The sequence below is a fragment of the Telopea speciosissima genome, chromosome 8, assembly GCF_018873765.1.
Source record: "Telopea speciosissima isolate NSW1024214 ecotype Mountain lineage chromosome 8, Tspe_v1, whole genome shotgun sequence".
NCBI lineage: Eukaryota > Viridiplantae > Streptophyta > Magnoliopsida > Proteales > Proteaceae > Telopea > Telopea speciosissima.
This window is the reverse complement of record NC_057923.1, coordinates 15807005-15821488: the sequence shown is the minus strand read 5'-3', so window position 1 is coordinate 15821488 and position 14484 is coordinate 15807005. Positions and strand designations below refer to the sequence as shown.

The following is a 14484-nucleotide window of genomic DNA, read 5'->3' as shown; positions in this document are numbered from 1 at the left end:
TCAATGACAAATAAAATTTTTCTACCCAAAAAAAAAATGACAAATAAAATTTAGGGTCCTACTTGTCACGAATCACGATATAGTAAATGAGTTTTATTCATTATTAATTTTTTTGCCTTCAAAAGGGTGTTAGAGTAGTCTGAGTGTAAGGGTAATTTATTGAAATTTAAATTACAAAGAATTTGACGGAACTACTATGTCAGCAGAGGTATGATGGAGAGAAAAATTATAACACCACTTTCATGAATAGTGAAGATTGAAGATGTTACAGCCTTACACTAATTTTTCTTTTTTCCAATAAAGCCCACAATATTTTTCTTCTTCTTCTTCTTCGTAAGATAAAATCAGAAAAAACTGTAATCCTTTTTTTCCAATTGTTTGTTTAAATTCAGAGTACCTTCGAGAAGTTCAACTATGGTTGACCAAATTGATGGAGAAGAAGATGTTAGGTTCCTTGAGATTTCATAGATTAGGGTTTCAAATAGATATAGGCCATCGCATAGTCAAGTTCCTTCCACGCAAGGTCCCACTCTACCACTCCAAGAAGCGGGCAAAGTTCCCTGAGAAGTCCCGCTACATTTCATGAGTCCACCTTCAGTCTGTTTGAAGTTTTTTCTAGATTTAGACCATGTGTACGTGTAATGTTGATCATCCCTTCGCCTTGTCTATAAGTCATGTGTTGCAGACATAAATAATGGATACGTCTTTGTCAATGCAAATGGTGACATATGTAAGGGTATTTATGTAATATTCCTTCATATGTTCTAATATAATCCTATTTGTATTAATACTCAGGCTGTGAGGGGCAATCTAGTAATTAGCCCATCTGACTTAAATCCTAGTTTCCTATAAATACTAGCTGGAGGCAGCAGTTTGGGTATTCCAAACTAGATACTCAGGGTGTAATACTTTAAGCAACCTTGTGCTTAAACCCTACACCCTAACAACATAAACCAGTTGCGAAACATTGAGTAGTTGTAAGATATACTTAAAAATGATTTTTTCTTAGATTTACAATTTTTTTTTGTTGTCCAACTCCATATTGTAATCATTCTATGCAGTATCCTTTATTGTGGTTGGAACAATATCCTTACGTATGGTCTCATCTATTATGTTTTGTAACAGGTCTTTAATGTAGTTGTGCTTACTCGATCACTGAATGCATCTCTTGTTGTTCCAAAATTGTTGTAAAATAGTGTTTGGAGAGATGTGAGGCAATTACCTTTTCAAAATTAGATTGAGTAACTAAATAATAAGATCTGTCCACATACTCAACTGTCAGATTTAAGAGATACAAGTGAATTTTTTCTCGAATAAAATTTTTTTTTAATTATTTTAATAACACAACTTTCCAACTATCATGCATTAAAAGAACAAACCACTCTTAATGTTACAAGGTGCCCAAAATGGAAGTTAAATCTCAACTTTTCAAAAGTCGATTTTTTTTTTTTATTTTAAATAAGACAATTGTCCCCATATTAGAGGAATAGTGTCAATAGCTTCCCAGGAAAAAAAATTTCTTTAGTAATGGTTTCCAAAAAAAAAGCAGGAAACTCGAAAGGAATTAAAATCCACATATTAGATAGTAGTGGCAACAATGGTCGGCGGAGGCAGCAGCGATCAGGGTTGATATACAAAGGGGAGAAAAACTAAAAAAACAAAGCGACTAATCCTCACGTCGATTCCTTCTTTCTTTTTATTAATGGACTGATTACTCAAGACTCTTGTGGTTAAGTTCACTATACGATGTCTGATAAAATGACATTCGACTCCATTATAGTGGGAGAAGCAATGACGATCAGAAGTGGATTGTTGGAGTCACTATTGAGGACTTATTGGTGGAGTCTAATTGTCGTGAGTTCATTTTATACTTGATGAGAACAACATCAAACATTCTTTTAGTGGTCAGCCGGTTGTGGAAGATATTTACATTTGTCATCGTACTTACGAGCTTACTCTTTCCTTTGTATTTCTAGGGAGATCAATATTATTGTTGACTCCTTAGCAAGGAAGGTCCTGTTGATAGCGTGTACAGTAGTATGACCAAATTCCACTCCATGTTTGAAGGAGCCAAGTGTCCCAACAATTGTGTGATCTCCACGTTCTAATGAATAAATTCTGTGTTATCCCCCCATCACCCTCCCCCTAAAAAAAACAAACAAACAAAATAGCATACATGAAGGATAACTATAAGGATAGAATCGAGACTCATAGCCGGCCATTTTTAAGTTCTAGAATCCTAATCCTCTAGAAACACGCCTTCCATTGATAGTTTTTCACGTCACATTCAACATGGATGAGAAAAGAATCAGAATGTTATTGTATCTGTTTCAATTTTCGGATCTTTAATGATCAAAATAGTCTTTGATTCTTTTTCCTTAAGGTGGAATGGACATTCCAACTTTCCAAGAGTTATAGACTCCACCCAATAAAAAATTGGATGACCAAATTTTGTTTTGAAGGCCAAACGACGAAAAGGTTTTTGAACCAATGGACTAAAAATATCTATTTCGGGGCATGCAATAATTAGTAAGTTCGGATACGGAAACAAAAAGGGTACAGATACATAGCGTATTAAACGACTAGACATCAATAATACTTTTAAAAAATTCGGTGTATAACTCATGTAAGGAAATAATACAATACATGTTTAATACGTGTTTAATGCATTTCCTCTGTAAAAATTTACGTAATAAACAAAATAATAGATGGTAGACTATCATTTTATCAAAAGGAAGCCTCACAACTGAAGTAAATGCAATATAATAGTTGAATATGTAATCCCCTACTGCATCCCATAAGATTATCATAAATTGATATAAAACTGTCCAAGGTGCAACTTAATGCTCATAATTTAAAAATCACTTAAATCGAGGCTTGATCCAAATAGATGATCTAACCTAACTATTGTGTTTTTTTTTTTGTTTTTTGGTAAGAAACTATTGTGTTTAGAACTATAAGAAAAATAAATGAAATAACAGGCAAAACAAAAAATAGAGAGTAAAGATTTGAGGTAATGCCACACCATCACACAAACAAAAGAAGATCTTTTATATGCAGTAAATTGACTATTGAGTATTGACTCTATAAGTCTATATTACTATGAGAAAAAGAGAGTGAGAGACATATCTGGTTTTAGTCTGACAATTGCAACTAAGTCACCAAGGTTCGAAAGACTAAGGGAAGAAGGGTTTGCAGTTTGCAGCTATGGAACCATGGGGACGAAGGGAAGCTTGGAGGACCTGATTTTATGCTTTTACTATGGAATGCTCTTTATTTTTTTTGAAAAAACCTATTACATTGATTTTTTTTATCAACATGGATTTATACACACCGATCCTGTAAATTGTTCCATAGAACCTATGGTATATGCATTAGCAAAACACCGCACACACAACAATAATATGGCATCAAATCTTTCCTTAATACAATAAGGTTGACAACCCATGTTCAGGTATGCAGCACACCCACCATGCAAATCCATCCAATGTTATATAAACCATCGCGCAGTACAACAGAGAGTTGTATGATGCGTTCGGGAAGGATGAATAGCTCCCGAAAAAGAATCTATTGATTCTCTCCCAATTGGTTGGATCATAGGTGCGATGATTTACTTCACGGGCGAGGTCTCTGTCACGGCTGCTGGCACAGAGTTAGCCGATGCTTATTCCCCAGATACCGTCATTGCCAATTGAAAAGCAATAGTCATGTTTCTAATCCTCGAAGCTACTAACAAATGAACTATACCGCATTTTCATCAACCATTTTGCAAGAAAATCAAATGATTTCAAGTCATTTGGGATTTTCTCAAGCTCAAATAGTCTGGCCCAGGTTAGGATTAATGTCAAAACCCCTTTTAATAAAAAGCTATTAAATTGACAGCCCAACTCAAAACAATTAATGACCAAGTTTTCCTTCACTCATGGTGAAAAGAGAATCTCTAATTCACCGTATTTCAATGGTTGGATGGGATTCTTGAAATAATGAGAAGTACATTTCGGACCACATACAATACGGGCCATGCCAGCTCAATGTCTAAATTCTTTTCACCCACCATGAAAGTAAAGAAAAAAAAAATATTCTCTCCAACTACCCATCCAATGGCTGGGAGGACTTGGACATGCATCCCTAGGTGTTGATAGGTGTTGGGATGCGTGTCCAAGCCTCCCAGCTATTGGATGGGTGGTTGGAAAGGAGTTGGACGCCCAAGTAGTTGGGAGGATCCTGATTCGAAAGGAAACTTCACCAACAGTTAAACACTTAAAACTACTAAAACCCTTACCATTTCTACTACTTCACACAATATTTCAAGATAAGGTTGATGTTCTCTGTGCCGCAGTGCAGCCTGCGCCCAGACACATGAGCCTGCCATTCAGGGGGGTAGGGTGGTCATTTTGCCCACCCCCATGTGTCTGGGCGCAGCATGCGTGCCGACACAGAGAACATTTGGCCTTCAAGATATTGTTTGTTATTATAAAGCTTTCAAACTAATGGAATGCTTCCTGGTCGTGTGGCACCTACGCCTAGACACAGGAGCAATACAAAAATACCACCTTGCCCCCATGAAATCAAAATCACATCTATGTTGATGTCGCTTGCATGCACTCTCATTGGCCCCAGTGCTGGTATAGACGCTACATGACCTGAAAGCATCTCTTGCCCAACATTATATTCCATAAAGCACTGAATGGACCAAATCAAAAGCTAAACCGTATCTCAGGATATGCCATTAGAGAACTACTTGTGACTAATTTAATTTCTTACCCCCGAAGATGACTTTGATATCCAATGTTGTCAGTCCTCCTCCTGGAGCCACTTGGAAGAAACGATTACACCGCGTTTGGTTGCGTAAATCTCTGGTGCCTGTTTTGATTTTGGTGTAACATCCATAGAGAGAGTATCTGTGGATTTGAAATTCTGACAGAATAACTATTTGGTTACCCTGAGAAGCATAAGAATATGAAGGGGGGAGAAGAAGGGTTAGGGTTCAATCGTGAGGGACAGAGAAAGAGAGAGAGACAAAGAGACAACGAGAGAGATAGAGATTACCTGGAGTCAATGAGAAGAGATTCACCATTGCAATCCAAATGGAGAAAATCCACCCTCTACAACCCTTGCTGGAAATGGGTTGATTTGAAATTCTGACAGAATAACTGTTTGGTTACTCTGAGAAGCATAAGAAGATGAAGGGGGGGGAGAAGAAGGGTTAGGGTTCAATCGCGAGGGAGAGAGAGAGAGAGAGAGAACGGGAGAGATATAGAGATTACCTGGAGTCAATGAGAAGAGATTCACCATTGTAATCTGAATGGAGAAAATCCACCCTTTACAACCCTTGCTGGAAATGGGTTCTCCTTGTCCTCTGCAACCGTTGTCGAAAGGGAATTCTTCGATTGTCAGTGAAGGTTCCAAAATGAAGACCTGAGAAGCAAAAGAAGATGAAGGGGGGAGAAGAAGGGTTAGGGTTCAATCGTGAGGGACAGAGAGATAATGAGAGAGAGAGAGGAGAGAGAGAGAGAGAGAGAGAGAGAACGAGAGAGAGATAGAGATTACCTGGAGTCAATGAGGAGCAGCAACGGCGACGACGACTAGGAGGAGCAAAGCTGCGGATTCAATCGTGAGGGACAAAGAGAGAACGAGAGAGAAGAGATAGAATAAGAGTTGTGGATTTCGTGAATCTCCAGATGTCGATATTTTTATATCAAGTGTGAAATCTGAAGATTTAATCCTAAGTGGTGAAATCGAAAGAGTTGTAATTTTTAGTGTAAATGGTGGATCCCTGGATTTCATGAATCTCTAGATGTCAACTCATTTCATCAACCAAACAGTTCTCGAAATTGAGAATTATGATTATGTTGATTCAAATCCCAAGGATTTACGCAACCAAACGCAATCTTAGGAATCCATCGTAAACCCACTTGGAAGCAATATCAGAAAGTATAATATGTGGCAGTACTAAAGGGCAACTATCTCGAAAACAAGAAAAAAGGGCCAGCAAACTTTTTATATTTTCTTATTTACAACAGAAACCACTCTTTGACCAATTTTAATTAAAGTAAGCATGATTAATACCTTCTTCACTCCAATTTAACCAAAAGTATATTTTTCCTCTACTTCTAGACATTAGAGCACACTTCAAAGAACATATACAAAGTTAAAATGAAGTTCACCTCAAACTCTCTGACCCACAAATTATTATCATTATTAGGGAAAAAGTTTTGTACAATGCTAGTTCAAAAATGATTGCACACCCCCTCACATATCACTATTCATGTGAGGGGGTGATATGTCATTAGTACCCTTCCCCCTTTAGTTAGATTCCAAAGGGGGTTCCCTTATTTGCCCGAAACTGCACTCAGGCAGTGTAGGGAACCTTCTGCCTTATTATTATTAAGGAATTTTTCAGCGCCCCCCCTGTGTTGGACCCCAGTATTAATGCCAACCCATTAAGTCCTAAAATTTAGGTTTGAACCCAAAAACTAACGGACATCACTCTGACTTAACTGAGTGGGATAAAATGTCAAAAATACCCTTCAGACCCCAATCCATCTTCAACCTAAATTCTTACCTTTGGAACTTCTAACCTTGAAATACCTCATCTTCCCCAAATCGAACTTGTAAATGAAAGCCTTCTTCTTACTTCCTATTGGTATCAGAGCCATGAGTCTTTAAGTTCCTTTTTCTTCTGTCCGGCGAAGGCTCTGGCTATTTTTGTATGATGGTCTTAGGGTTTACTCTCTTTTGGCTTAGGACCTCTGGTCATGGTTCTTAGTTATGATAGTAAGAGTCCTTGAGCATGTGGGATTGTGGCAGGAGGCCCCCTTTTATCCCTTTATGCTCGGAAAACCTCTATCATGTCTATGACTCTTTCCGAAGATACCTTGTGTAATCACTCCCAAACCTTGGCCCATTATACATAGATAGTCATCCTCCTTCTGGCAGAAGAAACTCCTTCTCTCAATATGAACCCCAGTCGCACTCCCTCAGCTCGTTTGTTGGCTCCGACTTCCTTCTCTGTAACCTTTCCACAGTCTCATGCCTCTAAGGTTGATTACCTGTACGAATTAAACTACACTCCTTCTGATCAACAGGTTCACCCCACAAACTTTCCAGTCATCAATCCGTATGATGTCTTCCCCAGACATACTGCAACTCTCTCTAAGACTATTTGGACTCTTCTTGCTCCTAAGAAGTCCCCTGGCCTTAAGGAGTATGTACAAGCCTCTCCTTTTTCCCAAAACTAGGTCACAGCCTCAGGTACTGAGCAGTATTTCCCCATTGAGATTCCTCCAAAACTGATCCAGCAATGGCTTACTTTGGGCTATACTCATCTCCACCTTGGCACGGTTAAAATGACTCTCACCTTACATGGAAGGAAGGGTCTTCCAGTTGTGATGCGTATGGATCTATTAGATACCCGGTTTAAACTCTATCAACATTCTGTCCTAACTAATGTTCAGTCCACTCTGAACAACGGTACAGTGTTCTACACCCTGTATCCCAATTACAACCTTTCTCTGATGGATCCAAACCTTCCTACAGCATGGAAGTTCCTGATCCAGATCATAGGTGCTCCCCAGGTGGAATCAGCAATAGTTACAACCCTGCACTATCAGATATGTTACCGTCTGCAGAATCATGCTTTTGACCTTGACACTGGTTATACCTCAAATGATTCAGCCCTTTCCCTCCTTATTGGTTTAGATCAGACCCCCACGGTCACCCATGTTCCACGGCAGTTAGCCGAACAGATCTCTTCAAACTGGTCCCAGATTCTTGGGTTTCAGCCCACGAAGCGACCCATGAAGTGTAACCCACACCGCCTCTGGTGACCACTGATCCCACCTATAAGCGGCTCGACGACTGCAGAACGGAGATCACTTTCCCCAAACCCACTAATATGGGTCCTCTTGTTTCATCTTCGTCTCTCCAGCTAGATCCAAGATTGGATGCTCCTATTGCGTCTTTTGATGCTCAAGGAAATCGGGTCTATAAATATCAAAGTCCCACAGGCCACGAGTATTTTGATGTTTGCGACTGCCCAGACTGCCTCGCGTCTGATTCTGATTCAGACGAAGCTCCTCTAGTTTCCTCCAGGAAACCACGACGAAAGAAACGATTCAAAGATCCTCTTTGGATACGTTATCAGCAAGGCTGTCCTAACGTCGGCCCCCTTGGCGACGACCCGGGCAAATACCAATTTATAGTGGAATATGGAAGCAGCAAACCTTGTCTGTTAGGTTGTTGCTCCTCCCCTCCTGCTCCACCTCCTCCTCCACCATATTATCCATTAACTGGTAGTGGAAGCAGCTCTAGCATCAGCAAGAATTTCCCAGGTGCAACAGACTATGAAGATCAAGATAGACGCCTGCACAAATGGAAGGTCACACCCCCCAACCAAGTCCAACTTGATGGAATTCTTTCAGGCAACACTACAGTTGAAGCACAACTCAATTGGCAAGCCGAAAATGCTATTGTGCAAAACCAGTACCTCCAGAAGATTGTGTCTTATCAATAACACACTACTCTTCATCTTAGCCAGCAAGAGATCGATGTTCGTTATCTCAAGGAACGAATCGAAGCTCTACACAAGGAACTCATGCACATAGCCACTATGGTTAAAGATGTTGCTTATGCCTCTTCTCTCATCTCTACTCGAGAACGAGAAAAGCAAAGATTTGAGGATCAACTCAGCTGGATCCAGGCTCCAATACAGCCTCCTCCCTCTCCTCGATTTTACCTAGATTTTCCTCCCCCTTCGGCAGTGGAATATGATGTGTCTCCCACACACCATAGTTTTCCTATTGACCTATTCAAAGAACTGTAAGATCTACGTCAAAGCCAAAGCAAACTTGGCCGTAGGAAATCCCCAAAGCCACCATCTAGCTCCCATTATATTCCATCTAGACCCCAGACTGTCGAACCCCAGCTCTACCAGCCCAATCCTCACCGGTATACCCAACCCACTTTTCAACCAATTCATTCAAGAGCTCCTGCCTTTGTCTCATATGTACCTCCACAGAGGCCTCCCTCAACCAAACCAGCTTGTTCCCCGTTGATCCCTGCTACAAACCCTAATTGGCTTTCCAACTTCCTCAAACAACTATATATGGACTCCTTCCCTCCTTCCAAACCCTCTCCAACCCCTGAGTCCTTTGTAGCTTCTGACACTGATTCGTGGTCCACGGAACCCCCTGTGATTTTCATGGCAGACAGAGACAAACAAACGAATCCCTCACCTACAGATGAGCCTACTGGAGTTACAGAAGTTCTTTCTGAAGAAGAACATGTTGGCGAAAACCAGCAACCTGCACCACCAGTGCAAGATTTCCAGCCATTCAGCAATCAAGATCCTAAGGAGCTCTTCACTTTTGATGGCATTCCATTTCATAAATGGCCCAACAAGATTTCAAAATTTCATGCATGGCTCACAGCTGAATTACTCCAGGAAGGCATGACACCCAGAGCGGCTATTACCAAGTTCCTAGCCCACATGCATGGTACTCTTAGAGAATGGTACATGGCTTTAGGCCCATACAGGCAAATGCAATGGGTCCAATTGAGTATTGACGACTTTGTTCTCCAGATGTACAACAAGTTCATTGGTCCTTTGGAGAATAACTGTCTCAAAGCTCGTGAAGAATACTTCTAGATGAAATGTTGTTCTTTCCAGAAATCTGATCTTGAACGACACTTTCATCGCATGATGGATCGCTTCTACATCCTCGGCGGCATGGATGATGTGAACATGAAACAGGTTTTTCTCAACTCTTTCCCAGAACCCTTGGGCAATGATGCTGTCAAACATTTGGCTACTCAAGGTCTTCAGCTCAGCCAAGTGACTCTTGGTCGCCTTTACCAAGAAGTTCAAACAGCACTTCAGCGCCTTTGCAATCAGCAGTAGTTCTTCAAGACATGGAAAAAGACTACTGGTCGTCTACAGGACGTTTGCAACTCTTCCCATCTCAAGATTAAATGCAAGGACCAGAATTGCCATTGTCCCACAAAAAAGAAGCATCATCACTCTCGTCTCTCGGACTCCAGATCACATTCACATAGGCCGAACAAGTACAAGGCCTCTTCTCGACCTCGGTGTACAGGCAATACCAAAAAATACAGGTACTTCAAGAGAAAGAAGTTTCGTGGAAAAACTTCTGATACATGCTACTCTTGTGGAAAGAAAGGACACTTTGCAAAGAATTGCCCCGACAAGCAGAAACAGACTAAGCTCATGCATATGCTTACTCCTCATGATACTTCAGATGATCCGGATGCTGACATCGAGTCTTTGTATTCCATCGACGACGAATTCTCAGCAGATCTTCTGTTTCCTGACTCAGACTCTGAGTCAGACCCATATACTGAGTCCAACGGATTAGAACTCGTCTACCCTCTCTATTCACCACCTCCACCCCTGTACCCTTCATCCCCAAAGCTTACCCTTCCATTAGCCCCACTCTTAATTTACCCCACTACATGGGACCCCCCAGTCAAAGTTATTGGATATTTTGACACAGGTGCCACTATGACCATACTTGCTCCCTATATTTTACCCTCCTGCTATTGGAAGCCCTATAAGCAGTATTTTATTGCAGCAGATGGAAAAACCTTTTTCGTCGATTTGATTTCCAAGGATCCAGTGAAGTTCAAGATTTTCCCCTTGTTAACAGTCAGCCATAGAGTTTTAGGATCCTCCTTACCCGACCGTGATGCCCTTATTGGTTTTGATCTCTTAACCAAATTCCCAGGCCTTCAATGGAGTTCCCATGGTCTCACCTATAAGAAGCAAACCTTACCATGGATTACTACTCCTACCCTTCTCTCCCACACTTCTCTACTAGATGACATCAGGCAAAAGCTAATCTCTGAGTGCTGTGCAGATTCCCATACAGGTTTTCTTACAAAATGTGATCATCCTCTTTGGAAAAACTCAAAGTTCTTCATCAGATTACCCTTCAAGAAAAATGAAGATGCCAATCCTACTAAGGCTAGCCATTCTGGCATGAATCCAGCCCACTTAGCCTTAGCCCAAGAAGAAGTTTCACTTCTACAGGACCAAGGTCTTCTTGAATCTACCTCATCTACATGGGCATGCGAAGCTTTTTATGTCAACAAGCGCGCAGAACAGATATGCGGCAAGCTCCGATTGGTCATTAACTATCAGCCCCTCAATGTTTTTCTAGTAGATGACAAGTTCCCTTTGCCTACTCGACTAGCTTTAATGCTCCAACTTTCAGATGCAACCATCTTCAGCAAATTTGATCTCAAAGTAGGTTTTTGGCAACTTGGAATCCATCCAGATGATAGGCACAAGACAGGTTTTTGCATCCCTAGTTCTCATTTTCAATGGACCATTATGCCCTTCGGTCTCAAGGTCGCACCTTCTCTGTTCCAAAAGGCTATGATGAGTATTTATGCTCCCATCCAGCGACAAGCTCTCATCTACATTGATGACATTCTATTGTTCTCAAAGAATGTTGCTGATCATCAAAAGTTACTATCCTAGTTCCTTGACATCACCATGCAACATGGTATCATGCTCTCGTCAAAGAAAATGGAAGTTGGGGTTACTTCGGTTGATTTTCTTGGTGTCACTATTCATGATGGCAAATATCAGCTCCAGCCTCATTTAGGCAAATCTCTTTTTCAGTTTTCTGATGGCCCTCTCAATACTACTCAGCTCCAACAGTTTCTCGGCATTGTGAGCTATATGGCAGAATTTATCCCTCATCAGATAACTTACACAGGACCACTATACAAGCTCCTTAAGAAAAGCCCTCCGCCATGGATGGCAGTTCATACCAAGGCAATTCAAGCCCTTAAGAGGATGGCTGCTACTTTGCCCCCTCTCCACATTCCCTCTCATGGTACCCGCATCCTTCAAACTGATGCTAGTAATGAATAATGGGCAGCCATTCTTTTGGAAGAAGCCAATGGTCAAAGAAAAATTTGTGGATATCGGAGTGCACAATTCAAGTCATCTGAGCAACACTATCATTCTACCTTCAAAGAGATCCTTGCAGTCAGAAGAGGAATTGAAAAATTCCAGTTCTACCTCATTGGCCACACTTTCCAGGTTGAGATGGATATGTCAGCCTTTCTAAAGATGTTACAGTTCAGATAGAAGGTTCTCCCAGAACCACAACTTCTTCGATGGGCTCGATGGTTCTCCCAATGGTCTTTCATAGTCAAGCATATTAAAGGCAAAAACAATGTGTTGGTAGACTTTTTATCCAGGTCCAAAATACCAATCTTACCCACAGTTCCTATCCTCTGCATGCCTCTCTGGCCTACAGACCCAGGACCATCCCAACCTCCTCCAGACCCCGGACCATCCCAGCCACCTCCCCCAGATGACCCAGATGACCTTACTTCTTTGCTTCCTTCCCTACCACCCGAAATCTACTGTGATATTTCAGAACGAACCATGGTCTGCTATAGCACCCAGACCTACCAAGACATGCTCAAAGTTCTGGTCGCCCGTCATGGACTCCTGTATGATTGGCAAACTTGCCATCCAGATCATCCCTTCATTACCCTCTTTTCCATGACCTATTACTACAACTTCACCAAGGAATATGTAGTTTTCTTTTGGCATCTCCTCGTTGTCCATAAGATTGCTATGTTATTTTCTACCCATGCCCTTCTTCACTTCCTCAGGCAGACTACAGTCATCTACCAGCTCCCTTCCAGATCCCAATCCCACAAATTTATCCGGCCAGCTGTCCCGTCCCACTTTGCTAGATTCCTCCAACTGTTTGCTCCCCTTTCCTATTGGATTAGTACTCTCTCAGCTCTTCCCATAGATCAGTACTACGTCACCATCCTCTTTCACAGGCTTGTTGCACACATCCACCCTACCCTGGTTACACCTCCCTTACCTCACCACTTGGTCATTTATGACCCCACCTTCTCTATCCAGAGCACTGGAACTGTTGACATTTGGGAACATCGAGATGATAATGATGAGTCACGAAGCACTTCGATGGCATTCATGCGTATGATGTGTCAAGAAAATGATGTGGGCCCCTCCACGATACCGGATATCCTCATCAACAACACATACTCAGCCTGGGATGTCAATCATTCTACTCTCCACCATCCTATCATCCATCGCATCATGCAGGCCCACACCGAGCACGAAGTGGATAATTATTTACTCTTGACTCCTGACTCATCAGGATATGACACCGACTGAGATAGATCCTCTTCGCTGTCCTCCACAATTTCCGTCCGTAATGTGTGGCTTTACTTTATGCTTTTGTCATGTTATGCTTTTACTTTTGCCTTTGTCGGCAATAATGCCAGTTTGTAATTTGCATCTGAATTTCATGTTGTGTTTGGATTTCGGAGTTTTCCTATAAATACTCCTATTGTAAATGAAAGATTCAAGTTTGAATGAAATGAAAGCCTTCTTCTTACTTCAGAGAAGCAGCAACACAGGTTCAGACCTATGGCACCCTTGATTCCACCTACTTCCATCTTCTCCTCCTCTCCATTATACCTCCTTCTCTTTCTCCTGCTTTCTTCTCCTTTCTCCTGCACAACCGTAGAATCCATTGCTGTATAAACCTTGCTCAGCCCCTTGCTCTGTCTGAGAACACCCACCTACCCCCCCAACACACATACACTTGCTCAGCCCTTTGCTCTACCTATGAACACCCACCCACATAACCCTTGCTCTATTTGAGAACACCCACAGACACACACACACACACCCACACCCTTGTTCAACCCCTTGCTCTACCTGAGAACACCATACACACACACACACCATACGACACACAAACACACAAACACACCAACACACACCCTGCCCCTTGTTGCACCATACCCACCCACACACACCCCACCCACACACACCTGATAGCACCCACACACGAGGGGCTTTGCCCCTTACTGTATATGAGACCACACACACCTTGCTAAATCACACACCCCCTGCCCCTTATTGCACCACACACACCCCCCCCTCCTGTACCTGAGAGCACACACACAGCAGGGGCTTTGCCCCTTGCTGTACCTGAGACCACACACACACACCTGCACCTACACACACACCACACACACACACACACACACCCTGCCCCTTGTTGCACCACACACACACACACCCCTCCCTCCTGGACCTGAGAGCACCCACACAGCAGGGGCTTTGCCCCTTGCTGTACCTGAGACCACACACACACACACACACCTGATGCACTACACACACCACCCCTGCTGCACCTACACACCCTTGCTGTACTACACATACCACCCCACCCCACCCACACAGTTGCACACACACACCCCCCTGCACACACACACCACACACCCCCCCCCCGCACTACACACACCACCCCTGCTGCACCTACACACCCCTGCTGCACTACACACACCACCCCCCCCCCACACACACCTGCACCTACACACACACACACCCCTGCACATACACACTACCCCACCCCACCCACACAGCTGCACACACACAGCTGCACACACACA

General features: G+C 42.3%; 2 protein-coding genes across 2 annotated transcripts; both read left to right on the top strand.

The window, feature by feature from the left end:
- Window positions 1-10228: 10228 nt before the first annotated feature.
- LOC122672074 lies at window positions 10229-11503 on the top strand. The gene has a single exon (XM_043869577.1). The coding sequence runs from the start codon at window positions 10229-10231 to the stop codon at window positions 11501-11503; it is 1275 nt and encodes a 424-aa protein (XP_043725512.1).
- A 48-nt stretch (window positions 11504-11551) lies between these two features.
- Window positions 11552-11902, top strand: LOC122672073. The gene has a single exon (XM_043869576.1). It carries the CDS (start codon window positions 11552-11554, stop codon window positions 11900-11902), a length of 351 nt encoding a protein of 116 aa, XP_043725511.1.
- Window positions 11903-14484: the final 2582 nt, after the last annotated feature.

Excerpts from the sequence above, each read along its gene's own strand:
- LOC122672073 (XM_043869576.1), top strand. The coding sequence starts at position 11,552 with ATGGAAGTTGGGGTTACTTCGGTTGATTTTCTTGGTGTCACTATTCAT.
- LOC122672074 (XM_043869577.1), top strand. The coding sequence starts at position 10,229 with ATGCATATGCTTACTCCTCATGATACTTCAGATGATCCGGATGCTGAC.